General features: G+C 37.6%; 1 protein-coding gene across 5 annotated transcripts in view; it reads right to left on the reverse strand.

Annotated features, from left to right (window-relative positions):
• The window catches only part of PHKA1 (phosphorylase kinase regulatory subunit alpha 1), a 149,135-nt gene that overhangs the window by 95,249 nt on the left and 26,565 nt on the right, over window positions 1-27,321 (reverse strand). For 4 of the 5 annotated variants that reach the window (XM_057495520.1, XM_057495518.1, XM_057495517.1 and 1 more), the window contains 6 exons: window positions 25,824-25,906; window positions 22,192-22,272; window positions 5,277-5,375; window positions 4,181-4,327; window positions 3,135-3,188; window positions 1,819-1,941 (listed from right to left, as the gene is read on the reverse strand). In XM_057495520.1, the coding sequence (XP_057351503.1) occupies window positions 1,819-1,941; window positions 3,135-3,188; window positions 4,181-4,327; window positions 5,277-5,375; window positions 22,192-22,272; window positions 25,824-25,906 (587 nt within the window). The remainder of the gene's footprint in view (window positions 1-1,818; window positions 1,942-3,134; window positions 3,189-4,180; window positions 4,328-5,276; window positions 5,376-22,191; window positions 22,273-25,823; window positions 25,907-27,321) is intronic. The other variant, XM_057495519.1, reaches the window with a different exon arrangement.

The following is a 27,321-nucleotide window of genomic DNA, read 5'->3' on the forward strand; positions in this document are numbered from 1 at the left end:
CATGCATCCACCTGTGGTATTACAACTTTCTGTCTGATCTCAGATAACCTTCCTTTCCCTACTGCACAATGACTCCCTTCTCATGGCTGTTTCCTTCTCATGCCCACCCTGGTGCATGGCTCTGTGCCTTCCCTTCTCTTTCATTTCTTCCTTGTTGTGTGTTCTTTTACTCTTTTCTCTCACTCTTTTGCTCTCTCTCTCTTATTCTCTTACTCTGGTACACAGGATGTGGGCACAGGATCCTGGTGGATAAGCTGGTGGGATGTACACACATATCCACAAGTAAACTTCAGGTCTTTTTCAAGGTATGAGTGCCATATATATTGTGGTATGTATGTGTTTCTTAACCACTTCACATGTATAAAGCTGTGTTACTGATTTTATTGAGTTTGATATCATTTTGTATCTATTTCTGATGAACTTTTTAAGTGTTCTGCCCAATCCCATTTTCCCATAAGCTCTGCAGTTTTATTTTCTTAACTATGTAGGCCAAAATTGTACATAAGCAAATGTGAAATTCCCTATATGCCCAAACTGTTTCCTAATATATCAAACACATTGAAACAAACAAATTTGCATTTTCAAAACAACTGTTATAGCAGAACTATGTTTTTTTGTAGTATTTTTCCTTTTTTATGTATTACTAATCTACAGCAAAGAGTGATTTTTTAGGAACATATATGGCTCATTGTAGCAGCACTGACTGTACCATGCACCTACAAGGTGTTTATCTGTGAAATTCAAAGAACTTTAGGGATATTTTCTTCTTCAATGGAAGTGAAAAATTATTCTCATTATATGTAGAGAAAAGCCAAAGAAGTCAATGACAGTGCTTGGGCTACTCAATGGCCAGGAGCAAGGCCCAGAAAGAAAAAAGAATTAAAAAAATCCAGGTCTTGCAACTTTTTTTTCTCTGAGTTTTAAAAACCTGAATGTGATTTGTACTTAGTACTTAGGTACCTGTGACAAAACTTTTTTTGAGCAAGCAATTTTTTTGATAAACAATGTTGTGGAATTTGAAGACTAAGAAAAATGGTAGTATCAAAATGTGGTAGTCAAAATAGGGCAGGTTACTTCTATTATTGCGTATCTTATTTGCTTGTTCAAAAAAGGGTACTCAATAATTTACTAAAATTTAGAGTAAAATAGCACTTTGTGGCCTTCTGAAACTTTGATATAACCTATTACTTAAACTCATATTAGTAGTTACAGATAAATATTAGCCAAAGAATTCGTATTACACAAAATTGTATTTTACATGGCCAAGTATAAATGACTCTCAAATGCACTGGATTTACACACAAGTTTAGACCATAACCAATTTGTAGAATGCCTCACACTAAACTTACTTGAGTAAGTTTCCCAGTCTCATTGTTTTCCCATGGTGGTTTCTACACTACTTTAGTCATTTAGCTCAAGAAGCAATGATGACTGTGTTTTGGGGGGCAAAGATAGAGTATTAGAAGGTTGTTGTTTTTGTTGTTGTTTTGGCTGAAATCGGAACATTATTTCTAAGTTTTATTTAAAAAAATGATATAAAAGTCAGGAGGTAAATACAAATACCTCTAATGACTGAGACAAGTGTATAGGACTTGCTCTTTTGCTTTCTGTATTTGTCAAAAGCCAACTCTGAGTGATGGCAATGTCCAGGTCTTCCAATTCTTAACCAAGTGCCCTCAACTACTAGTCTCTAGAAGACATCTCTATCTCCTTCTATTGGGGAAGACTTCCACTTGGACACAGGGTCAGCACAGCCATTAACTGAAAGAAAACATAATAAGAATATTCTGCTGAGAAGCTTTTTCTCCAGTGTATTACCTGTTCTGTATTGCCACTGAATACCCCATCCAGAATAAAGTACGTCCAGAACAATGGCCATTCACATTCAATGTTTTCAAATAACTTCAGCTCAGATGGTTCATAGTAGAGGCGATTGGGATCCTGGCCAAAACACAATAAACAAAGTCTGTCTTATCACTCCAAGGATAGACATACATCTTCAGTATAGAAGTATTACAATATAGCCTTTCAATACTAATAGTTTGCTTCACAGAGGCTAGAGCACATACATACTCCTCTCCCTTAGCAAGTACTTTGTGATGTGACTTCTAGCTAGTAGAACTGGGAAAATAATGACACCATAGGCAGGTGTATGAAGAAGTGAAATTATTTTGTGATAAGGGTGTGGGAATCATGCTCATGAAGCACAGGTTATAGATGTAGCGCCTATATATAATGAACAAATGGCCCAAGAGCAGAACATGGTAAACCCTCACATTGTGCAGAGGGAAGGACAGGAAGGGGAGAAGAATTAGGATGGTGTAGTATTGTGAAAATTACAATGGGAGAAGAATTTCAAGAAAAGAAGTCAAGGAGAATAAGTATTTAGAAAAAGCTATTAGATTGGTCATAGAAAATTATGATAATATTTTAGAGCATTATTTTAATAGATTGGTAAGGGAAGAAGACAACAAGGCTAAAAGAATAAAGTGGAGGAGAGGAGGAAGAACATAAGAGTTTGAGCTTGATGATTAAAAAAAAATTTAATGGCTTTTAACCAGCAAACCTAAGTCTTAAATGATGTTTATATTGCCAATGGAAGTGCTTCTTATTGACCATTCATTCCTTTTAATAATACTTAATTTTTCTCCATTAACATTTCTAAGGAGAACTTTTGACAAATGGAACAAAAGGAAGTTAAAATTTCAAGATCAAGTACTGTTTATAACTATTCAACTGCAAAAGGTGGAAGGGTGCCAGAAAGATCTGTTGATGGAAATTTTTTCTTTGTAATTATTAAATATTTGGGGGGGAGATATTTTGAGAGTGTGTAAAAGATTCTGTTTCTATTTAAACTTTCATCTACTGATTTAAGCATCCATCAGTAGCTCTTTCCTGAAACTAACCAATGCAGCAGGTGGAAGGACTTACCTTCTTCTATTTTACTTAAGTCAGAAAGGCCCACAAACAAAACTTGGCAACTAACTCCAACAAAAGTAGCAAACATCAAACACTGTTATCCTATTTAGCGGTTATTTTAAATACCATCAGGGAGGTAAGCATTTTCTCTGAATGAGGCTGCAGATCATATAGACGATTCCACTCTGAACTTATTTTGGGGAAAAGAAACCTACCTCTTTAGGAGTTTTATATCCATCTCGTAGAAAACGACAGCAACCGTAACGACCCTGGGAATGCAAAGAAAAAAGGTCAGAATCATGTACATTGGGCACAACCATATAATTAATCAGAAATACATTCTTTGTGACAGCTACATGCACTAACCTATCACCCACCAATACAGACACAATACTTTAGAAATAATAATTTTAAAACTCCTGATATCAGCCCAGCAGCAGAAACTGACTTCAGCAATGTGATATCAAGTGAGGGCTAAGTCACAGGCTCTTCTGTAAAGCAGAGTTCCTAATACTATCTGCTCTATGGCTTTCCACCACAGGGTAAGTCTGTGAGAACCCAGTTGCTAATCGATGTGGTCCTGTTCACACAGCTCATAAGAGACCACAGGCTTTTAGAAAAAAAAAGGCAACATATTTTTTAAATTTGGAGATAATTTGAGACTTACAGAAGAGTTGCAAAAACAGGATAGAGAGTCCCTGTATATTACTCAATCACTGCTCCCTTACATAAACATTTTACATAACCATAGAATGTTTATCAAAACAAAAAAATTAACCTTGGTACAACACTGTTAACCACAGTACAGAACTTATTAAATTGGATTTTACCAATTTTTCTACCAATGACTTTCTTCTGTTTCAGTATCCAATTCAGGATCCTACTGCATTTTGGTGTCATGTCTCCTTAGCCTCTTCCAATCTGTCACAGTTCCTCAGTCTTTCCTTGTTTTTCATCACTTTGACACTTTTCAAGAGTGTCCATCAGCTATTTTGCAGAATGTTCCCCTATTTGGTTTTGTCTGATGTTTTCTTATGATTATATCAGGGTTATGCAATATTGAGAAGAATACCACAGAGGTGTTATACACTTCTCAGTGTACTGTAGCAGTAGGTACATGACATCAATGTCTTTCTACTGAAGATGTTAACCTTATTCATTTCTTAAATCACTGACACAGGTCATAATCAAGGCCTCAAAAGATACTAATTTCCCCTTAAAGTCAGAGCCCTAATGAAAAGAAAGGCACATATGGATATACCTGAAGTTTGGTGATGATTTCCTGTTTGGTGAGTTCCACCAACTGGTTATCTTCTACTGCAAAGGCTGGGAAGGAAATAACTGAAAGTAGACTAGCGTCAACCTCCTTGGATGTTGAAGCCCGGGGGAGTATCGAATTAAGGATAGACTAAGAGAAAAGAAGTCAAATATGGCACATTAGTAAATAACTCAAGATTACAAAACTAACAGCTTTAGTTTTGAAAGATTTTTGTGAAAGAGGATCACTCAGAAGAAAATCTAAACATATTCAATAGTGAGAGCTTAGAGAACTAGCTATTTCTGGAAGTCGTCTTTTGTTTTAATGCTCTCAATTCTTCCAAATCCTAAATCTTAAGCAGCTGCTAATGCATAAAGAATACTCTAACATCATTATCCCACCCACAATCTTGTTGGTCCACTAGCAACCATTAAAGCATAAAGACAGGAGAAAATACAGCTGCGGAGAAGCAGGATATAGAAGGCTCAGCTTCCATACCCCTGACATTTATCTTTTCCAGGGTAAATTTTGCATTTTTCAAAACTAGGTGAGTTTATATTCATTAGAACACTATGGGTTCTAATCAGGGTTTGAAGAAGAGGAGAACTGTCATCTTGCCAGTGAGAAGAGCCTTAACTTTTCAACACATAGCATAGTCTTAAACAAAATTGAAGATTCATATTAGTATTTTTAACAGCCTAATCTCCAACCATGTAACCTTAGAGCCAACTGGGAACAAAAGAATGATTCAGGGCCTCTATTAGGGAGAACACTCAAAATTGATCATCGCTTGTTCTCTTGGTATAGAAAAAGAGATACTCAGGAGCAGAGCCCATAGACCCTCGATATGACAACACTGGAGGGTTTTATATACCATGGTGGGATCATTTTAAAACTTTGGGTGAGAGAACAGCCTATGACCTATTATAATTCATGCTATATCAGGATTATCTCAATATAGGAATCATGATAAGACATTTTTGGCACATGGCTATAAATCAGATTATGCACTCTCAGGTTTCCATATGCTACAGCCCATTCTATGTCTGAGTCTGAATAAAAATAAAATTTTCTACAATGTGAAACATTATTATCTTACCTGGCAGTGTTGTACTTCATCAGCCAGAACATGGATGACTGATTGGGGCCCACCTTTCACCCCAAAAAGGTCCAGTTCATCTAATGCTTCCAGGGCTGCCTGTGGAGAGCAAAGAAAGAAAGGACAACTTCGGTATTACAGATACATAATTCTTCTCCCTGAACCTTGGTATCATATCAATGCATGTGATATCATTTTGAACAGGTTCAGGAGAACAGAAAATACAATAACATTCTTCATTTCCAGGGGCCTCTGAATTTTTCTTTGCCTCTCATATTGTCCTAGAGACAGTTGAGATGGATGTTGTAGCAATCCTTTCATGATAACAACCCTCAATAATTTTGATGTAGAAGGAACATACCTCAACATAATAAGGCCTATATGCACAACAAACTCACAACAAGCATTATACTCAATGGTGAAAAACTGAAAGCTTTTCCCCTAAGATCAGGAGACAAGGGTGCCCACTCTTGCCACTATTATTCAACGTAGTATTGGATGTCCTAGCTAGAGCAATTAGGCAAGAAAAAGACATTCAGATTGGAAAGGAAGAAGGAAAATTATCATTACCTACAGATATGATCTTATATATAGAGAATCCTAAAGGTTCAACCAAAAACCTGTTGGAACTAATCAATGAGTTCACTAAAGTTGCAAGATATGAAATCAACATGCAGAAATCAGTGGCATTTCTGTACATTATAACAAAACACCTGAAAAAGAAATGAAAAATATCCCATTCACAATAACATTAAGAGCAATAAAATACTTAAGAGTAAGTTTAACCATGGAGGTGAAAGATCTGTACAATGAAAAATATACTTTGATGAAAGAAATGGAATACACAAACAAGTGGAAAGATATCCCATGTTAACTGGATCAAAAGAATTGTTAAAAATGTCCATACTACCTAAAGCACCCACAGTTCCAATGCAATCCCTATAAAAATTCCAATGGCATTTTTCACAGAAACAGGAAAAACAATCCTAAAATTTGTATAGAACCACAAAAGACCCTGAATAGTCAAGCCATCGTGAGAAAGGGGAACAAAGATGAAGGCATCACACTTCTTGATTTCAAAGTATACTACAAAGCTATAGTAATTAAAATAGTATGGTACAGGCATCAAAATAGACATACAGACCAATGGAACAGAACAGAAAGCTCATAAATAAACCTCTGCATTTACAGTCAATGAATATTTGACAAGGAAGCCAGTAACAGTCAACAGGGAAAGGATAGTATCTTTAACAAATGATGCTGGGAAAACTGGAGAACAGCATGCAGAAGAATGAAATTGGACCCCTATTTTATACCACTCTTAACAATTAACTCAAAATGGATTAAACATAAGACCTGATACTGTAAAACTCTTAGAAGAAAACATGGGAAAGAAGCTCCTTCCTTTACATTGGACTAGGTAATGATTTTTTAAATATGACATCAAAAGCACAAGCACCAAAAGCAAAAGTCAACAAGTGGTACTATATCAAACTAAAAAGCTTCTACACAGCAAAAGAAACAGTTAAGAAAGTGAAAAGGCAACCTACAGAATGGGAGAAAATATTTTCAAGCTATATATTTGATTAGAAGTTAATACCCAAAACATATAAAGAACGCATACAACTCAACAAAAAAAACAAATAATTGGATAAAAAAATGAGCAAAGGAACTGAATAGACATTTTCCAAAGAAGACATACAAATGGCCAACAGGTACATGAAAAGGTGCTCAACATCACTAATCAACATGGAAATGTATATCAAAACCACCTTACGCCTATTAGAATGGCTATCACCAAAAAGACAAAGTAATAAGCAAGGTTAAAGTAGTTGTGGTGTATGGAACATTATTCAGCCATGAGAAAGAAGGAAATCCTGTGATTTATGACAACATGGATGAACCCTGAAGGCATTATGCTAAGTGAGATAAGTCAGACAGAGAAAGACAAATACTGCATTATATCACATATATGTAGAACGTAAAAAAGCCACACTTGTAAAAACAGAGCAGAATGGTGATTACCAGGGGCTGGGAGTGGAGAAATTAGGGAGGTGTTGTTTAAGGGTACAAATTTATAACCAGTAGATAAGTAAGTCCTATAGATCTAATGTACAGCACAGTGACTATAGACAATAATGAATTATAAACTTCTGAGTTGCTAAGAGACAAAATACTAATTGTTCCCATCACAATAAATGATAAATATTTGACATGATAGGGGGTTTAGCTAACATTATGGTGATAATCATATTGTAATACATAAATCAAGACACGGTATGCCTCAAATTTACACATTATGTCAATTATGTCTTTATAAAAACGTTTTTTAAAAAGGGAGGTTAGAGAGGATTAAAGATGGCAGCATGAGAGGTGAGACAGAGGTCTCCTCCTAAAACCACATATGATACAAGTATTCCTAAAAGAGCAAGAGGAAAGAAGGCTGCACCAGACTGCATACACCTGGAGAAAAGAACAGACCTCACATAACAGGGTAATGTACCAAAGTTGTAATCTGGTGGGACCCAAGCCCTTCCCCCACCCCAGCTCACTGGTGGGAGGAAGAGAAATGGAGGGGTGAGGAAGTGGAGGCCTCGGACTGCAGAATATCTAGGTCTGGAAATCTGCTCTGGGAGCACAAACTTATGTTGCATGTTGCTCTGGTGATTAGTGGGGTTGGAAAGCTAAGACAGGGAGAATACCTGGAGAGACTGAGATTCCAGATGCTTGTGGAAAACAGGGATCCATATCCAGCTGCACTGGGACAAAAGAAAGGCGGGAAATCTGAGAGACTTTCTAACAGGGAGAGGGCTGCTAAAGGGGCAAGGATTGCACAGAGCTTACTGCTCAGGAGAAAGGACAAGAAGACAAAATTGTCCAGGCACACTCTACCCAGCAGGTTGGGAACTTCCAGGAGCTTCAGGCACTCCATACCCCTGGCAGGCTACACAGCTCCAAGGCCTCCCACCATGACATGCAGCCTGCTGCACCTTCCTCCCCACCAGCCCACCCCTAGCTCACAAAAAGGCAACTCCTGCAATGGCGTCAGGCCAGGAAGAGGGAAGCACCACCTACAGCAACTACAATCTCAAAGGATAGAGGCTTACACCTCTGTGTTTGGCCCACTGGTTCTGGCAGGGGAGACAGGTATAGCATCCTGAAAGCAGGAAACAGTTCTTTCCTCCCCACAGGCACCAACACCGCTCCCCTGCAACACCCAACATCCCTCCAGGGGATGAACAGCTCCAGAGAGCAGAGCTTCTGGGCACAAGAGGGCACCAAATACAAATATGAAACATCAAAGGAATCTGGTTCAAACCAGATTCATATAAACACCAGAAAAAGAGTCAAATGAAATGGATCTCATCAATCTTCCTGAAAGAGTTGCAAAATAAAAATCATAAACATGCTCATGGAGGTACAGAAAAATATTCAAGAACTCAAGAATGAATTCTAGTCAGAGATCCAATCATTAAGGAATACAATGGAGGGTTTTTAAAGAACATTATATATGGTGGAGGAAATGATAAAAGAAACAGAAATTAGAGAAGAGGAATACAAAGAAGCTGAGGCACAGAGAGAAAAAAGGATCTCTAAGAATGAAAGAATATTGAGAGAACTGTGTGACCAATCCAAACAGAACAATATTCATATTATAGGGGTACCAGAAGAAGTAGAGAGAGAAAAAGAGATAGAAAGTGTCTTTGAGGAGGTAACTGCTGAACTTCCCCAATCTGGGGAGGGAGATAGTCTCTCAGGCCATGGAGATCCACAGATCTCCCAACACAAGGGACCCACAGAAGACAACACCAAGACATATAGTAATTGAGATGGCAAAGATCAAGGATAAGGACAGACTATTAAAAGCAGCCAGAGAGAGAAAAAAGATCACATACAAAGGAAAGCCCATCAGGCTAACATCAGACTTCTCAACAGAAACCTTACAGGCCAGAAGGGAGTGGCATGATGTATTTAATGCCATGAAGCAGAAGAGCCTCAAAACAAGAATACTCTTTCCAGCAATATTATCATTTAAATTTGAAGGGGGGATTAAACAATTTCCAGATAAGCAAAAGCTAAGACAATTTACCTCCCAAAAACAGTCGCTAAAGTGTATTTTGGAGGAACTGCTATAGAAGGAACTGTTCCTAAGGCTAAACAGCTGTCACCAGGGGTAATAAAACCACAGTAAAGAATAAAGAACAACTAATTACTAAGCAAATACAAATTAAATCAACTACCCCCAAAGTCAGTCAAGGGATAGATAAAGAGTACAGAATATGATACCTGATATATAAAGAATGGAGGAGGAAGAAAAAGGAGCAGAAAAAAAAGAACCTTTAGATTGTGTTTGCAATAGCATACTAAGTGAGTTAAGTTAGACCCTTAGATAGTAAGGAAGTAACCTTGAACCTTTGGTAACCACAAATCTAAAGCTTGCAATGGCGATAAGGGCATACACATTGATAATCACCCTAAATGTAAATGGTCTGAATGCACCAATCAAAAGACACAGAGTTACTGAATGGATAAAAAAACAGAAGCCATGTATATGATGCCGACAAGAGACTCACCTTAAACCCAATGATACCTAGAGACTAAAAGTGAAGGGATGGAGAAAGATATTTCATGCAACTAATAGGGAGAAAAAAGCAGGGGTTGCAGTACTTGTATCAGATAAAATAGACTTCAAAACAAAGGATGTCACAAGAGACAAAGAAGGACATTACATAATGATTAAGGGGTCAATCCAACAAGAAGATATAACCATTATAAATATCTATGCACCCAACACAGGGGCACCTACATATGTGAAACAAATACTAACAGAATTAAAAGGCAAAATAGAATGCAATGCGTTCATCCTAGGAGACTTCAACACTTCACTTCCTCCAAAGGACAGATTAACCAGAATAGAAAATAAGAAAGGAGACAGAGGCACTGAACAACACATTAGAACAGATGGATCTATCAGACATCTACAGAACTCTACACCCAAAAGCAACAGAATACACATTCTTCTTAAACACACATGGAACATTTTCAAGAATAGATCATATACTAGGCCAAAAAAAGAGCCTCGGTAAATTCAAAAAGGTTGAAATTGTACCAACCAGTTTCTCAGACCACAAACATATGAAACTAGAAATAAATTATGCAAAGAACATGAAAAATCCCACAAACACATGGAGTTATCATAACATACTTCTAAATAGCCAATGGATCAATGACCAAATAATAACAGAGATCAAGCAATATATGGAGACAAATGACAGCAGTAATTCAACACTGCAAAAATCTGTGGGACTCAGTGAAGGCCACGCTAAAAAGGAAGTATATTGCAATACAGGCCTACCTCAGGAAAGAATAACAATTAATGAAACTAGAAAAAGAAGAACAAATGAAGTCCAAAGTCAGTAGAGGAGGGACATAATAAAGATTAGAGCATAAATAAATAAAATCGTGAAGAATAAAACAATAGAAAGAATCAATGAAAGCAGGAGTTCCTTCTTCAGAAAAATAAACAAAATAAACCCCTAGCCAGATATATTAAGGAAAAAGGAATCAGAAATAGTAAAGGAAAAATCACTATGGACACCACAGAAATACAAAAGAATTATTAGACAATACAATGAAAACATACATGCTAACAAACTGGATAACCTAGAGGATATGGACAACTTTCTAGAAAAATACAACCTTCCAAAGCTGACACAGGAAGAAACAGAAAATCTGAATAGACCAATTAGAGCAACAAAATTGAATTGGTAGTCAAAAAACTACCTAACAACAAAACCCCTGGACCAGAAGGTTTCACTGCTGAATTTTATCAACATTTAGTGAAGACCTAATACCCAGCCTCCTTAAAGTTTTCCAAAAAGTAGAAGAGGAAGGAATCCTTCCAAACTCATTCTATGAGGCCAGCATCACTCTAATACCAAAACCAGGCAAAGACACCACAAAAAAAGAAAATTACAGATCAATATCCCTGACGAAATAGACACAAAAATACTCAACAAAATATTAGCAAACCAAATTCAAAAATACATCAAAAAGATCACCCATCATGATGAAGTAGGATTTATTCCAGGGATGCAAGGATGGTACAATATTTGAAAATCCATCAACACCATCCACCACATCAACAAAAAGAAAAACAAAAAACACATGATCATTTCAAGAGACACTGAAAAGCATTTGACAAAATTCAACATCCAATCATGATAAAAACTCTCAACAAAATGTGTATAGAGGGCGATGTACCTCAACATAATAAAGGCCATATATGACAAACCCACAGCCAGCATCATACTTAACAGCAAGAAGCTGAAAACTTTTCCTTTAAGATTGGGAACAAGACAAGGATGCTCAATCTCCCCACTTTTATTCAACATAGTACTGGAGGTCCTAGCCATGACAATTAGACAATGCAAAGAAATAAAAATGTATCCAGATTGGCAAGGAGGAAGTTAAAACTGTCCCTGTTTGCAGATGACATGATATTGTACATATAAAACCCTAAAGAATCCACTCCAAAACTACTATATCTAATATCTGAATTCAGCAAAGTTGCACGATACAAAATTAATACACAGAAATCTGTTGCATTCCTATACATTAATGATGAACTAGCAAAAGAGAAATAAGGAAAACAATTCCATTCACAATTGCACCAAAAAGAATAAAATACCTAGGATAAACCTAACCAAGTAAGTGAAAGACCCATACTCTGAAAACTACAAGACACTCATGAGAGAAATTAAAGAAGATACCAAATAAATGGAAACACATCCCGTGCTCATGGATAGGAAGAATTAATATCGTCAAAATGGCCATGCTGCCTAGAGCAATCTACAGACTCAATGCAATTCCTATCAAAATACCAACAGCCTTCTTCAAGGAACTAGAGCAAATAGTTCTAAAATTCATATGGAACCACAAAAGACAAATAGCCAAAGCAGTCCTGAGAGGGAAGAATAAAGCAGGGGGGATTACGCTTCCCAACTTCAAGCTCTACTACAAAGCCACAGTAATCAAGACAATTTGGTACTGGCACAAGAACAGACCCATAGACCAAAGGAACAGACTAGAGAGCCCAGATACTAACCCAAGCATATATGGTCAATTAATATACTATAAAGGAGCCATGGATATAAAATGGGGAAATGAGAGCCTCTTCAACAACTGGTGTTGTAAAACTGGACAGCTACATTCAAGAGAATGAAACTGGATTACTGTCCAACCCCATACACAACTGTAAACTCAAGATGGATCAAAGACCTGAATGTAAGTCATGAAACCATAAGACTCTTAGAAGACAACATAGGCAAAAATCTCTTGAATATAAACATGAGCAACTTTTTCCTGAATGCATCTCCTTGGGCAAGGGAAACAAAATCAAAATGAACAAATGGGACTGCATCAAGCTAAAAAGCTTCTGTACAGCAAAGGACATCATCAGCAGAACAAAAAGGCATCCTATATTATGGGAGAACATATTTATAAATGGCATATCCAAAAAGGGGTTAACATCCAAAATTTATAAAGAACTCACATGCCTCAACACCCAAAAAGAAGTAACCTGATTACAAAATGGGCATAGGATCGGAACAGACAGTTCTCCAAAGAAGAAATTCAGATGGTCAACAGGCCCATGAAAAGATGCTCCATGTCGCTAATCATCAGGGAAATGCAAATTAAAACCACAATGGGATATCACCTCACACCAGTTAGGATGGCCAACATCCCAAGGACAAACAACAACAAATGCTGGAGAGGATGCAGAGAAACGGGAACCCTCCTACACTGATGGTGTGAATGTAAACTATTTCAACTATTGTGGAAAGCAAAATGGAGGTTCCAAAAAACTAAAATAGAAATACCATTTGACCAGGGAATTCCACTCCTAGGAATTTACCCAAAGAATATAGTTTCTCATATTCAAAAAAACATATGCACCCCTATGTTTATTGCAGCACTGTTTACAATAGCCAAGAAATGGAAGCATCCTAAGTGTCCATCAGTAGATGAATGGATAAAGAAGAAGTGGTACATATACACAATGGAATACTATTCAGCCATAAGAAGAAAAACAAATCCTACCATTTGCAACAACATTGATGGAGCTGGAGGATATTATGCTCAGTGAAATAAGCCAGGTGGAGTACAAGTACCAAATGATTTCCCTCATTTGTGGAGTATAACAACGAAGCAAAACTGAAGGAACAAAATAGCAGCAGACTCATGGACTCCAAGAAGGGACTAGTGGTTGCCAAAGGGGAGGGGTGCGGGAGGGCAGGGAGGGAGGGAGGGAGAAGGGGATTGTGGGCTATCATGATTGGTGCACATGGTGTGGGTGTGGTCACAGGGAAGACAGTGTATGTAGCTCAGAGAAGACAAATAGGGACTCTGTGGCATCTTACTATACTGGTAGACAGTGACTGCAATGGGGCATGGGGGGGACTTGATAATATGGGTGAATGCAGTAACCACATTGTTTTTCATGTGAAACCTTCTTAAGAGTGTATATTAATAATATCTTAACTAAAAAAATCTCAATATACTGGAGACTGTATAAAAATGCTTTAAAATAAATGTTTTGAAACATCAAAAAAAAAAAAACAGTACTGACCAGAACAAATTAAGTTCTACACTCAGCTATACAACATTGTACCCACAGTCCAGAATATTGCATTGCACACATAAAAATGTGTTGAGGTAGGTCTCATGTTAAGTGTTATCAAAATAAAATAAAAAATAAAAAAGAGGGAGGTTATAGCATTATCAAGTGTCACACTTTAAAAATAATTTGAACATGGCACAGATGAATTTATAGTAAACCTTTCTTTTGGCAGGACAGCTACAAATATAATACCAGCACATGAGAAATGCTAGAAGTCATGTGGATACAAGATATTAAAATGCAACAACTATTAGATATTGCCATATAGCTGAGTTTCCATAGAGAAGTGAATGCCTTATAAAGACACTATGCTTGACAGAAAGACAAAAGTTTTAGTCACAGAGGCAAAAGATGAGTTACCATGTTTTCTTTAAAACATAGAATTTACTTGTTAATTTCTTGTTTTTCTGATTAAAAACATAACATATTCCTTATAAAATACTTTGAAAGCCTAGAAAAGTACAGAAAGGGCAAAAAAATCACCCCAAAAGAATCACTTAACATTTTGACACATTTCCTATTATTTTTTTCTTTGCATATTTTTCAATAGATGAGCTCACATTTGATATACAGTTAAGGATACTACAGTATAAATGTATCTTCATGTTATTAAATCACTTTATTTCAACATAATATTATCTTATATGGCTGTAATAAAGTTTTCTTTAAACCTTTTACCAAAGTTGGAAATTTAGATTACCTTTAATTATGTACTATTAGAAACAGAACTTTGATAAACATCTCTTGCTAAAATTATGAATTCCTCGAGGTCAGGGTTTGTGTTTTCACCAATGCCTAGCACATAGCAGGGCATATGCTTAAATGGTGTTGAACTAACAGAATAATTCTTTGTTTTCATTTGGAGTTGTTTTCTAAGCATTTGTTCTCTGAAGCAGAATCACTGGGTCAGAGGGTATGAACAATTTTTAAGACATAATGCTAAATTGCTTTTCGTGCAAGTTGTACCAATATAACTGTCATAAGCAGTGTATGACAGTAGCTTCTTTAATGCAAACAAAGTATTTTCTTAGAATTTTTTTCTAATTCGATAGAAAAGATGGTATATCTGTTGCATTAATATGCTAACAAGATTGAATATTCTTTCAAGTAAGTATTAGTTATTTTTTTTATTTGTTCATCAAGTGTGAGGCAGAACTGACTTAGTCTTTGGGATAGCAGGTAGTTCTGGAAAGCCTCACTGGATGTCTGAACTGAGATCTAAAGAATAAGCAGAAGTTGTCCAAGCACAAGATATTTATTAATTACAAAAGAGAAAATAGCAAATTTACAACAGAGAAATGTGGCAGATACCCTCTTAATGAAGTCCTCAAACTTAACATCAACAGTAATGGGACAAATCCACCTCATGTACTTCTGATGATGCGCTGAGAACAAAGCATCATTTTTGTGGTATTCAGACCAAAAATGCATTACTTGAATCAAATCATGAGGAGACAGCACACAAAATCAAACTGAGGGATATTCTATAAGATAACTCGCCTATACTCAAAAAGTGCCAAGATCATAAAAAGTAAATTAAGTCAGAAATTATTTCAGATTAAGGGAGCCTAAAGAGACATTAGAACTAAACATAACATGTTATCCTGGTTTGGATCCTGGATCACAACTTGTGTGTGTGTGTGTGTGTGTGTGTGTGAGTGTGTGTCTCCCATAAATTATATTATTGGGACAATTAAAGAAATTTGAATGAGGCCTGTGGATTAGGTGGCAGTATAATGCCAGCATGCACTTCCTGATTTTGATGATTGTACCATGGTTATGGAAGAGACTTTGAAGAAATTCACACTGAAGTATTTAGGAGAAACGGGGCATAATGTCTACAATTTACTTTCAGTTCGTTGAGAAAAAATAACCTGTGTGTATGTGTATGTATGTGTGTAATTAGAAAGATAAAGCAAATATTAACAAGTGTGGAACATAAGGGTATATGGGAATTCTTTGCACAATTCTTGCAACTTTTCTCTAAGTCTGAAATGACTTCAAAATCAGGAGTAAAATAAAATGTTTCAGTGATTAAAATTTTTTAAAAGTCAAACTATTCAAAAATACTGATAATATTCAGAGTTGGTGAGAGTTTGAGGAAAATGGCAAATATGGCACATAATGGCATTTATCTGGGAAAGTGTACGGTGGTGAAAATTATTTTGGGGAAAATTTTAAAGTGTATATGCCTTAACCCAATGATTGCACTTTTAGGAATCTATCCTACAAAAATATTTGTGCAAGTTCACCAGGATGTATCTACAAAGATCCTCATTGAAGCATTATCTAAAAAGTAAAAATTAGAGGCAATTCCATCAATAGAGGAATTATTAAATACTGTATACCAACTGAAAAGAATGAACTAGACTATCTATATGAAATGATGTGGAAGGATGTTTGGTTATGTTGTTTGGTGAAATATGAGATTGTTGAATTAAAAAAATTAGGTTACACCAAAGTAAATATAGTAGGATTTATTTTTAAAAAATAAACTCACTATCTGTACCACTAAAGTAATTAAAAAATACACTAAAAAGAAAAAGTTTACCCAGTGGATAAACATTTTATAGGTACAAAGTTCCATAAACATTTACTAACTCGACCATATTAGCTATATGGTTTAAGTTTTCTATGACCTTATTTTTGTTTTATTTCATTATCATAGTCTGGCAACGGTTTTTGTTAAATTATCCCCTTATAACTGTTCATATTTTGTCTTGTATTTTGGATATACTTTGCCCTGTACAAATTGAAACTACATTCCAGGCCAGACTTTCTCATTATAATTTTATCTTGACCCTCCTTGTTCTTTCTGTTCCCTTTTTGTTTTGAGTTCTACTTCAGTTGATAGCCACATATTCACTAGTGCTGTCTTTTGTTTATGCTAGCCAGACTTTGCCCGTCCTTCTATTTTTCATCTTTCTGTATCGATTTGTTATGTTAGAGCTCCTATATGTGGTATAGATTGGATTTCCTTTTTTAAAATTTTAAATCAATCAGTGTTTTTGCCTTTTGGTAGGAGAACCTTAAAGGAAGTAATGTACCTTTGTCATTAGAATGTATAGGTTTGATCATATTCTTGCTATCCTATTTTATGCCTTCTTTCCTGTCTCCAAAGATAAGAGCTAGAGTTATGGTAGTAGCAGTAGGAAGGAAAATATGGAGCCAAGTGAAAACATAGCAATAATGATAATGATAACAATATGCATGAAGCAGGACTGAGTGTGTGGGGTAGAGGATTGAGAGATGGTTCCCTGATATCAAGCTTTGTTAACCAGTATATGGAAGGAGCAAAAGCCTTCTATTGTTTGTTTTTTGTTGTTGTTGATATTTGTTATTGAAGTATAGTTGAAATATCATATTATATTGGTTTCAAGTATACAACATAGTGATTCAACAGTTATATACATTATTAAATATTCACCCCAATTAGTGTAGTTACTATAAGTCAACACAGAAAGACATTACAGAATATGTTCTCTATGCTGACTTCATTCCTGTTCCTAATTTATATTATGATCGAGATTTTGTGCCTCTTTATTCCCTTCACTTATTTTACCCACCCACCCAACCCCTCCCCCATGGTAACATCCAGTCACTTCTCAGTGTTTATGACTCTATTGCTGTTTTGTTCATTTTGTTTTAGGTTCCACATATAAGTGAAATCATATGGTATTTGTCTTTCTCTACCTGGCTTATTTCACTCAGCATACATAACCTATAAGGCTGGTTCAGTGGTAGTGAATTTTTTAAACTTTCATTTATCTGGGTATCTTTTAATCTCTCCTTCAATTCTGAATGTAACCTTGCTGGGTAGAGAATTCTTTGGGTATAGGTTCTTCCCTTTCAATACATTAAATATTTCATGCCGCTCCCTTATGGCCTATAAAGGTTCTGCTGAGAAGTCTGCTGATAACCTGAAGGGTTTCTCTTATAAGTAATCTTTTTTCTCTCTCTGACTGCCTTCAATATTCTCTCCTTATGCTTAATCTTTGCCATTTTAATTATTATATGTCTTGGTGTTGTCTTTCTGGGGTTCATTTTGTTAGAGACTCTTTGTGCTTCCATGATCTGAGTGTCTATTTCCTTCCTCAGATTGGGGAAATTTTCAAGAATTACTTCACCAAGGAGGATTTCTACCCCTTTGTCTCTCTCTTCTCCTTCTGATACCCCTATTATGTAAACATTGCTCTGTTTGGATTGGTCACATAGCTCACTTATCTTTCATTACTAGAGATCTTTATTTCTCTCTGTTGTTCAGCTTCATTGTGTTCCTGTTCTCTAATTTCTATCTCATTGATGGTCTCCTCTACTTGCAGCAATCTGTTATTCATTCCCTCCCAAGTATATTTCATTTCAGTTACTGTATTCTTCAGCTCTGAGGGGCTCTTTTTCAACTCTTATATCCCTGTGTTGAAGTCCTCTCTGAGATCTTCAATACTTTTCCTCACATCATTGAGCATATTTATGACTTTTCCTTTGAAATCTTTATCAAGAAGATTGGTGATCTCCATTTCATTTAACCCTCTTTCTGGTGTCTTATCATGTAGTTTTTTTTAGAATATATTCCTCTTCCTCCTCATTTTATTAGGGTTTCTGTGTTTCTTCCTTTGTACTGGATGGGTCTGCTAGGCTCCTTGGTCTACAGAGTAATAGCTATATGAAGAAGGGGTCCTGTGGTGCCCAGAAGCTCAGGACATTTTCCTCTCCAGTGTGTAGTTCTCCTTTGCTGTGCAGCCCCACTGCTGTTGGTAGGCAATGCGTGGGGCTGCTTTTCTGTCTATCTGCTGGCAGTTGTTTATCTCAGTAAGCTAAGGATGGCAGTTTGCTTCAGATGGCCCTTTGTGATCAGAGCAGTGTCTTCCATTGGGATAGTTTTGGGTGGTGCCACCTCTGCCTGCCCTGCAGTATGGCAGGGCTGCTGGGTTAATGGAGTGGGTGGGGCAGTCGCATGGTGAGTTGTACAATGGCAGGGTGCCCGGGCTCATGGTGGTGGCAAATTGCATGGTTGCAAAGTGTGTGGGTGCTCTGCAGTGATGGCAAGCCACATGGCTGGAGGGTACTAGGGTGCACATGAGCAGTAGTAAATCACCCAATGGGAGGGTGTAGGGATACACTGTGGCAGTGAGTTGCCCAGTAGGAAGGTGAGTGGGCTCCCAAAGGCAGGGTGATATCCTTAGTATGAGGGTGCAGGGGCATGTAGGCCAGTGGCAGTGGTGAGTTGTTCAGTGGTAGGCCATGCCAGTGGTGCACAGTTGCTGCAGCAAGTCATGTTGGTGCCCATTAGCAGCAGTGAGGCACATAGCAAGAGGCTTGGCCACCCATGGGAAGGAAGGAGCTCTCAGAGCTGGCTCCTGCAGGTACCTCCAAACTTGGTTGGAAACAGGGCTGAGAAACCTGGGAGAATCTCCCTCTGCCTGTCAGGAAGCAAAGTACAATACTGCTTGGCCAAGTGGGCTGACTCATTGGGGTGCCCAGAGAAGTGCCTCAGGGCTGAGCCACCAGTGAGGGGAATGTAGTGTCTGGGGCTCCTGAAAGTACACCACCTGTTGGTCCAAGGGAGGGCTAGGGAGGTATTGCCCACCTGCCGTATCTCCTGCAGAGATACCTCCTTCCAACCCTCACCCCTCTGGCTCCCCTCCAACTGTTGGCAAGTCTTTCAAACTTCTTCCCCTGCATTGGGTCTCAGTGGGACCAGTGGGAGCATGCCTGTGCTCCACAGGGGGCTAGTGTCTCAGGCTCTAGAGTGTTCCAACTGTTTCTGGTGTCCAGTCTTACTAATCACCATAATCCAGTGCAAGGTGGACTTGTGTTCCTGGAACAGATCTCCAGGGCCAGGTGTGCAGAGTTCCTAGGTGCCTATCTCCTTTCCATTCAGTTCCTCTTCTTCCCACCCACAGGCTGGGATAGGGGAAGGGCTTTGGTCCCACTCGATCATGGCTCTGCCACTTTATCCTGTTCTGTGTGGGCTTCTCTTCTTCACCAGGTGTAGGTGGTCTGTTCTGTAGTCCTCAGGTTGTTTTCTGGGTTACTTGTATTTGCTGTAGTTGCTTCCTTTGTCTGTGTGTGGGAGGAGGTTTCCACCTTGCCTTCCTACTCAGACATCTTGAGGCTCATCAACCCCATCTGCCTCTCTCTTGCTGCTTTTAAGATTTCTCTTTATTTTTAATCTTTGCCATTATAATTACTGTATGTCTTGGTGTTGTGTTCCTGGGATTCCTCTTGACAGGTGCTCTCTGCACTTTCAGCATCTGGAAGTCTATTTCCTCCCCCAGCTTGGGGGAAGTTTTCAGCTACTATTTCTTCTAAGAGACTTTCAAGTCTTTTGTCTCTCTGTTTTCCTTCTGGGACCCTTATCATGAAAATATTGTTTCGAGTAGAGTTGTCACACAGCTCTCTTAGCATCTCATTTTTAGAAATTCTTTTTTCTCTCTGTTCCTCAGCTAGGTTATTCTGTTGCTCTCTACCTTCCATCACACTTATTCTTTCCTCTGTTTCCAGCAGTCTGGTATTCATTCCCTCTATTGAATTTTTCACTACAATTATTGTATTCTTCAGCTCTGATTGGCTTTTTCATATTTTCTACCTCTTTGTTGAAGTTCTCACTGAAATAATCTTTTCCCCAGTTCAGTTAATATTTTTCTGACTGTTACTCTTAATTATTTAGCAAGAAGATTGCTAATTCCCATGTCATTTAGCACTTTTTTATGGTGTTTATCTTTTCTTTTGTTTGGAACATGTTCCTCTGCTTCCTCATTTTATCAGGGTTTCTGTGTTTCTTCTTTTGTGTTAGATAGATTGGCTATGCCTCCTGGTCTTGAAATTAATGGCTTTATGAAGTGGGTGTCCTGTGTTGCCCAAAAGCTGCAGACTCCTTGCTCACCCATGCCTGTTTCTCTTTTGTGGCTGAGCCACAATTGCTGTTGGTAGGCTGTGGGAGGGGCCCGCCTTTGTGCCTGTTTGTTAGAAGTGGCTAGTTCCAACAGCTCCCTGCTATGCGCCCTTTGTGTGATGTGTGGCACTTCTGCTGGGATTTGTTGTGGTCAGGGACATCCTCTGCTGGTCAATAATGGTGGATCACTGCTGGGCCTATTGTTCTGGGAAGGGCAGGGCTGCCATGGGGTATTGGAGTTGAGCCAATAGCGCAGCTGGAGAGTTCAGAGCTAGTTCCTGCATGTGTCTGGCTAGTTGAGCTGGGGGAGAGCTGGGAGAGCCAGGGAAGTGTTCACCCTCTGCCTGTCAGTCAGCAAAATTGGACCCCTGTTGGGTTGAACAGGTCAGGTGGGGCAGGTATGCAGGGGAGCACCTCCATGGGGTTGAGCTGACAGCAAGAAAGATGGGGCATTTTGGAGCTGGCTCCCATAAGCATCTGACTAGTTCAGTTGAGGAAGGGCTTGAAAAGCAATGTCCACCCACCCTTTCTCCTCTGGAGGGAGCTCCCACTGACCCTTGCCCCTCTAGCACACTTCCTGCTGCTGGTAAATCTTTCAAACTGCTACTTCTGTGTTGAATTTCAGCAGGACTGACAGAGTGTGCTTGTCCTCCACAAGTGACAGGAGTCTTGACCCCTCACTATGCTCCAGCTCTCCCTGATGCCAGCCCCATTAAGCACCAAAGCCCAGTGCAATGTGGATTCGTATTCCCAGAGCAGATCTCCAGGGCCAAGTGTGCTGGATTCCTGAGTATTTATCCTCTCCCTCCCAGGGCTGGGATAGAGGAAGTGCTTGGGTCCCAATCGATCATGGCTCTGCCCATTTATCCTTCTCCATGTGGTCCTCTCTTCTTCGCCATGTGTACATGGTCTGTTCTGCAGTCTTCCCATCATTCTCAGGGTTAGTTGTATTTGCTGTGGTTGCTTCCTTAGTGTGTATGTGGGAGGAGGTTTTCACCTTGCCCTAGTCCTACTCCTCCATCTTTTCCACTTCTCTCTCCCTTTGTTTTTCTTTGTAACGGTAGAGATGATGAGCTTAGTTTAAGATATATTCTCTGAGGTCCCTGTGGGATATGTAAGTAGAGATATGCTACCAAAGCAATTAGATACACAAATCTGGAACTTATGAAAGAAGTCTTTAGCCACATGTTCATAGTTCCATGGGAGAATCTGAATTTTCCTGTGGTTTAAAAAACAGTTAAATTGATAATGGTCTACAAACACATTAAGCCTTTATCTCTGGCAAATGTGTACCAGAGTTCTTTACCCCACACTTGATACAAAGCAAGGAAAATTACCTTTGCCATTCCAACTGAACTGGCATTCAATTCTGAGATCCCTTGGTTGGTCTTGTCTCCACGTTCCCATATCCCAAAGTCCTGGAATAAATAAAGCAGCATACCATTAGCAAGTCATTACTAAATGCTTACTAGATGAACAGCCCTTGAATAAAAGGCACATGTAGTAGCTAATTTGCCATACATGTTTACCCAGAATGCTTTTTTAAAATTGAAGTATAGTTGATATACAATATTATGTTAGTTTCAGGTGTACAACATAGTGATTCAACAATTACATACATTATGAAATGCTCACCATGGTAAGTATATTTACCATCTGTCATCATACATAATTATTACAATCTTATTGACTATATTTCCTATGCTGTACTTTTCATCTTTGTGACTTATTTTATAATTGAAAGTTTGCACCTCTCTATACCCTTCACCTATTTTTCTCACTCCAATTCCCTCCCTGCTGTGGCAACCACCAGTTTGTTCGCTGTATTTATTAGTCCATTTCTGTTTGTTTACTTTACTTTTTAAGATTCCACATGTAAGTGAAATCATATGGTATTTGTGTTTCTCTGTCTGACTTATTTCACTTAACAAAATACCCTCTAGGTCCACCCATGTTGTCACAAATGGCAAGATTTCATTCTTTTTTTATGGCTGAGTAATATTCTATTGTGTATATTTATTACATCCTTCTCCATTCATTTACTGATGGACACTTAGGTTGCTTCCATATCTTGGCTATTGTAAATAATGGTGAAAATAAACACAGGGGTACATACATCTTTTCAAATTAGTGACTTTGTTTTTTTTGGGTAAATTCCTAGAAGTGGAATTACTAGGTCGTATGGTATTTCTATTTTTAGCTTTTTAAGATAATATCATACTGTTTTCCTTACTGGCTATACCAATTTACATTCCACCAACAGTGCACAATGTATCAACAGTGCTTATTAAGGACATGTCAATGAGTTGGGTTTTCCCTAAAAGTATTTTCTCAATTGTTTTAAATTTCACTGGGGCCTTCATGAAGTTGGAAGACTCCTCTACAGTTGGATCAGGACAAAGAACTGTAACTCAGTCCATGAAGAAAGGTACTTCTCCAAACTTTTTATCAAAGCAGATACCTAGGGAATCTAGAAGATGAAGCCTAAACAGTACCGCAGTATTATATCTTAAACATCCACTCTAATTTTACTCTCTATTGTCATTAACAATGTACCATGCACTAACCTATACACTTTACACTATTATCTTCCCTAATCCGTACATATTATAGATGATGAAACTGAGGTGCAAAGAGAGGTTAAGTGACTCACCCAAGGTCACACAGCTAAGAAGTAATTAGGGACTGAGCCCAAATTACTCTCACTTACTGCCTTACTCTCACTACAAAGCCTACATTCTTACCATAGCTCTATATGGCTCTTCCATAACATAAAGATAACATTTAAAATTGTTTTTTAAAACCTTTTTATTTTGAAATAACTTTAGACTTACAGAAAAGTTGAAAAAATAGTACAGTGACTTCCCATATACCTTTCACCCAGCTTCTCCTAATGTTAACACCTGAAATAACCATAGCACAATCGTCAAAGCTAAGAAATTAACATCAGTTCAACATTAGTAAGCAAATATGGGCTTTATTAGGATTTCACTCGTTTTTCCACTAATTTTTCCACTTCCATTCCAGGATTCAATCCAGAATACCATGCTATATTTGTCATGCCTCTCTAGCCTCTTTCAATCAGTTACAAGTTCTCAAGTTTTGTCTTTCATGACCTGAGCACTTTCTGAAGATCTGTGGTCAGGTATTTTGCAGATTTTCTTCAGTTTGGGTTTGCCTGATGTCTTCTCTTGATTAGGCTAAGGTTATGCATTTTTGGCAAGAATACTACAGATATTATGCTGCACTCTCGGTGCATCATATCATGGTATTCGTGACATTGATATGTCTGGTGACTGGTGATGTTAACCTTCACCTGTTGGTTAAAGTGGTGTCTGCAAAGTTTCTCCATTCTACTGTTACTATTTTCCCTTTGTAATTAATAAATAACTTGAGAGAGATACTTTATGACTTTGCAAACATCCTGTTTCTGCTCAAACATCTACCCACAAACTTGGCATACATTAGTGAATCTTGCTTGCAACAGTTAACACAGTAGTGTTTCAGTGTTGATTTTCTAGTTCCTTCATACCTTCACAAACTTAATTGCAATTCCTCTCTTAGAAAGAGCTGTCCTTTCCCTCCCATTAATTTATTCTGTAACTTATTAGATAAGTATGAACTTATGGGTATTTAAGTTATTCTCTGGGTTATAATAAAATATTATCATTATTTATTTTGTTGCTTCAATTGTTCCAGCTTTGTCCATTGGGAATTCTTCAGGTTGGGTGCTGTGCCCTTCTGACATGCACCATTCCCTTTTGAACATTTCCTCAGTTTCTGTCATTACAAGATTCTCCAGTCTTACCTTGTATGTTCCTTGCCCTAGCCCTGGAATCAAACACTTCTACAATGAATCCTATTTTCTTTTATTAGAGAATGATAGTTACAGTCCAGGACCTGGGCACTGGTATTCATTGTCACTGTGGTGTTATTGTTTCTAGGCCCTCTCACTAAACAGAACTTGGAAATAGCCATGTGCACACATGCATGTGCATGCACATACACTTACACCCTCCATATTTATTTCTGTATCTACCTTAAATTACGTTTCATGTCAACTCTCTGAGTTAAAGTGAAGCTTCAGGAAGGTAAGCCATAGTTATCCCATAACTAGCCTCACCTACCACAAACCTAGTTTGTTCAGCAAAGAGTGTTAGAAGGCATAAATATTGTTCATTCTACTGCTGCAACCCTTGGCTGCAATGGAGAGGCCAGAGAACCCAGACTTGTGCCCTAGACCACAGCAGGCCTATGGTATCAGAAGGCAAAGTGATCATTCAACAAATAATGTCTGTTTATATTGTATATGTCTATGTTAGACTTACCCTTTTGGCAAATATGGAGTGACAGATTCCAGATTTACCCTCCCACATAAAACAGCTAAAAAACAACTAAAACTAAACAACTAAAAAAAAAATCTGTACTACTATGACAGCCATTTATAATACAATGAACATCATGCAATGAAGAGCAGGGATTCCTGGGAAATACATTATGATTTAATATAGACATACTTCATATAGTAGTTGAAAAGACAAATAAATACTTTTGTATAGTAAGCACTGAATCAATGTTTACAGATGATATTAAAAACATGACTAAATTTTATTTCTAAGTAGTTAACTGGTCCATAATATTCCCTAGTCTTCCTGTTTCCATTTAAGAACATAAACCATTAAAATAATACCACAGTTTAGTCCCAGATAGCCAAATACATACCATGAGATATTACAGAGTTTGAGAAGAATGGAAGCATAGCATCTTCACTCTCTTGCCTCTCGAACTCCCTTGGGAAGAACGCACACAGAGGATGACAGAGCTTGGTAAAGAAAAAGGCTAAAGGCAATTTCTACCAGAAGCCTTATAGAGTGGTTCACTATAAGGGGCAGCATTAAGAGAAGAAATGGGCTGTCCAATATTTTCAAACATTCATATGATTAAAATAAATTCCAAAGTGATTACTTACAGCAGTTTTATATGCAGCTTCAATGTAAAACACAAGGTTCTGTATGAAATTGACTTCATCTAGGCTGTGGATGATATGAAGTCCTGGAAAGAGAGGATAAAGATATAGAGCTAATTAATTATTGCTATAGGCATTATAGGCAGTCATAGTGACTAACTGACCACACTATTCCCAAGTATTCCTACTCCTGCTTAGGAATAATGGGAGGCACATTGATTCCTCAACCATAAAGACAAGACCACAGATCAATCCTAGACTAGTCTTCAACTAAGCGAGATACCACCATATTTTAAAATGGAAGAATTTTAATTGTTATTTGTAGGTCTTAAGAGGAAGTCTCAGATTCCTAATTCTATAGGCAACTAATTTATAATGTGCAAACCTAGGAATCTGGAAAAAGGAGGACAAATATTTCAAAACGAGTTGGAGGCAGTCTCAATGCTAAGACGGAAGTAGATAAAGATTATGATTTTAAGAACTTAAAACCATATTTTTGGAAAATAATGAAAATTATTCTAAATATAAGTTATACAAAGATAGCTATAGTATACAAATGGAGTGTTTTGCATGAATTAACAATTTAATTTTTACAACTTAAGAGGTGGCTCCCTCTATTTCTCTCCATGAGGCTTAGAAAGGTTAAATATTTGTCTAAGGTCATGTAACTAATATAAATGGTGGAACCAGAACTCAACTATCAATTTCGATTTCACTTCAGAGACTGAATTTCTAAGCATAGTAAAGATGCTATACTGCTTTCCAATATGTGCAATATGATCCATTTTTGTTTAAAACCTTATTCTCTTCTATCACCTCTTTCTTTCCCCTCACCCATCTCTAGCAAGAGAAATACCAACAGGTATACAATGAAAGTGAAAGCCTTCCACCCAGAATCACATCACACCCACCCTGCCAAATCTCCTTCTGGGACAAACCAGTCTTAGTTGTTTCCTCTGTAACCTTTCAGAGATATATTATGCATATATAAAAATTATGCAAAGAGTAGTATACTATACTGCACCTTGCTTTTTTCATGTGTAACTTGGACACCATTTTAAATATATCTACCTTATTTTTTAATGGTTACATAGCACTCCACTGAATGACTATTCATATAACTAGTTCCCTATTGAAAGATATTTAGTTTGTATCTAATATTTCATCACTATAATTAATGCAGTAATATAAATTTCTCCAAGCTTATAAACTCTAGATACTGCAGCCTTGCTGGCATCTGCCCTAATAGCCCCTCCTGATTAGCAGGAGGCGTTTTCTTTACACTCCTTGTTAAAAGCTTGCTGGTAGCTCCATTCTTTTGTCTGTTGGCTTCATTCTTCATTGTCTCTGAGACACAGTCCTGGGAAAAACAGCATCTCAGCCAGTGACATATACACATACATCTATACCTTTGTACATAGTATATCAAGGTAGATTCTTAGAAGTAGAATTGCTGAATTACAGATTCATGCATATTCTTTTTTCCAACATTTTATGATGA

Source organism: Manis pentadactyla, chromosome X (genome assembly GCF_030020395.1).
Source record: "Manis pentadactyla isolate mManPen7 chromosome X, mManPen7.hap1, whole genome shotgun sequence".
Classification (NCBI taxonomy): Eukaryota; Metazoa; Chordata; class Mammalia; order Pholidota; family Manidae; genus Manis; species Manis pentadactyla.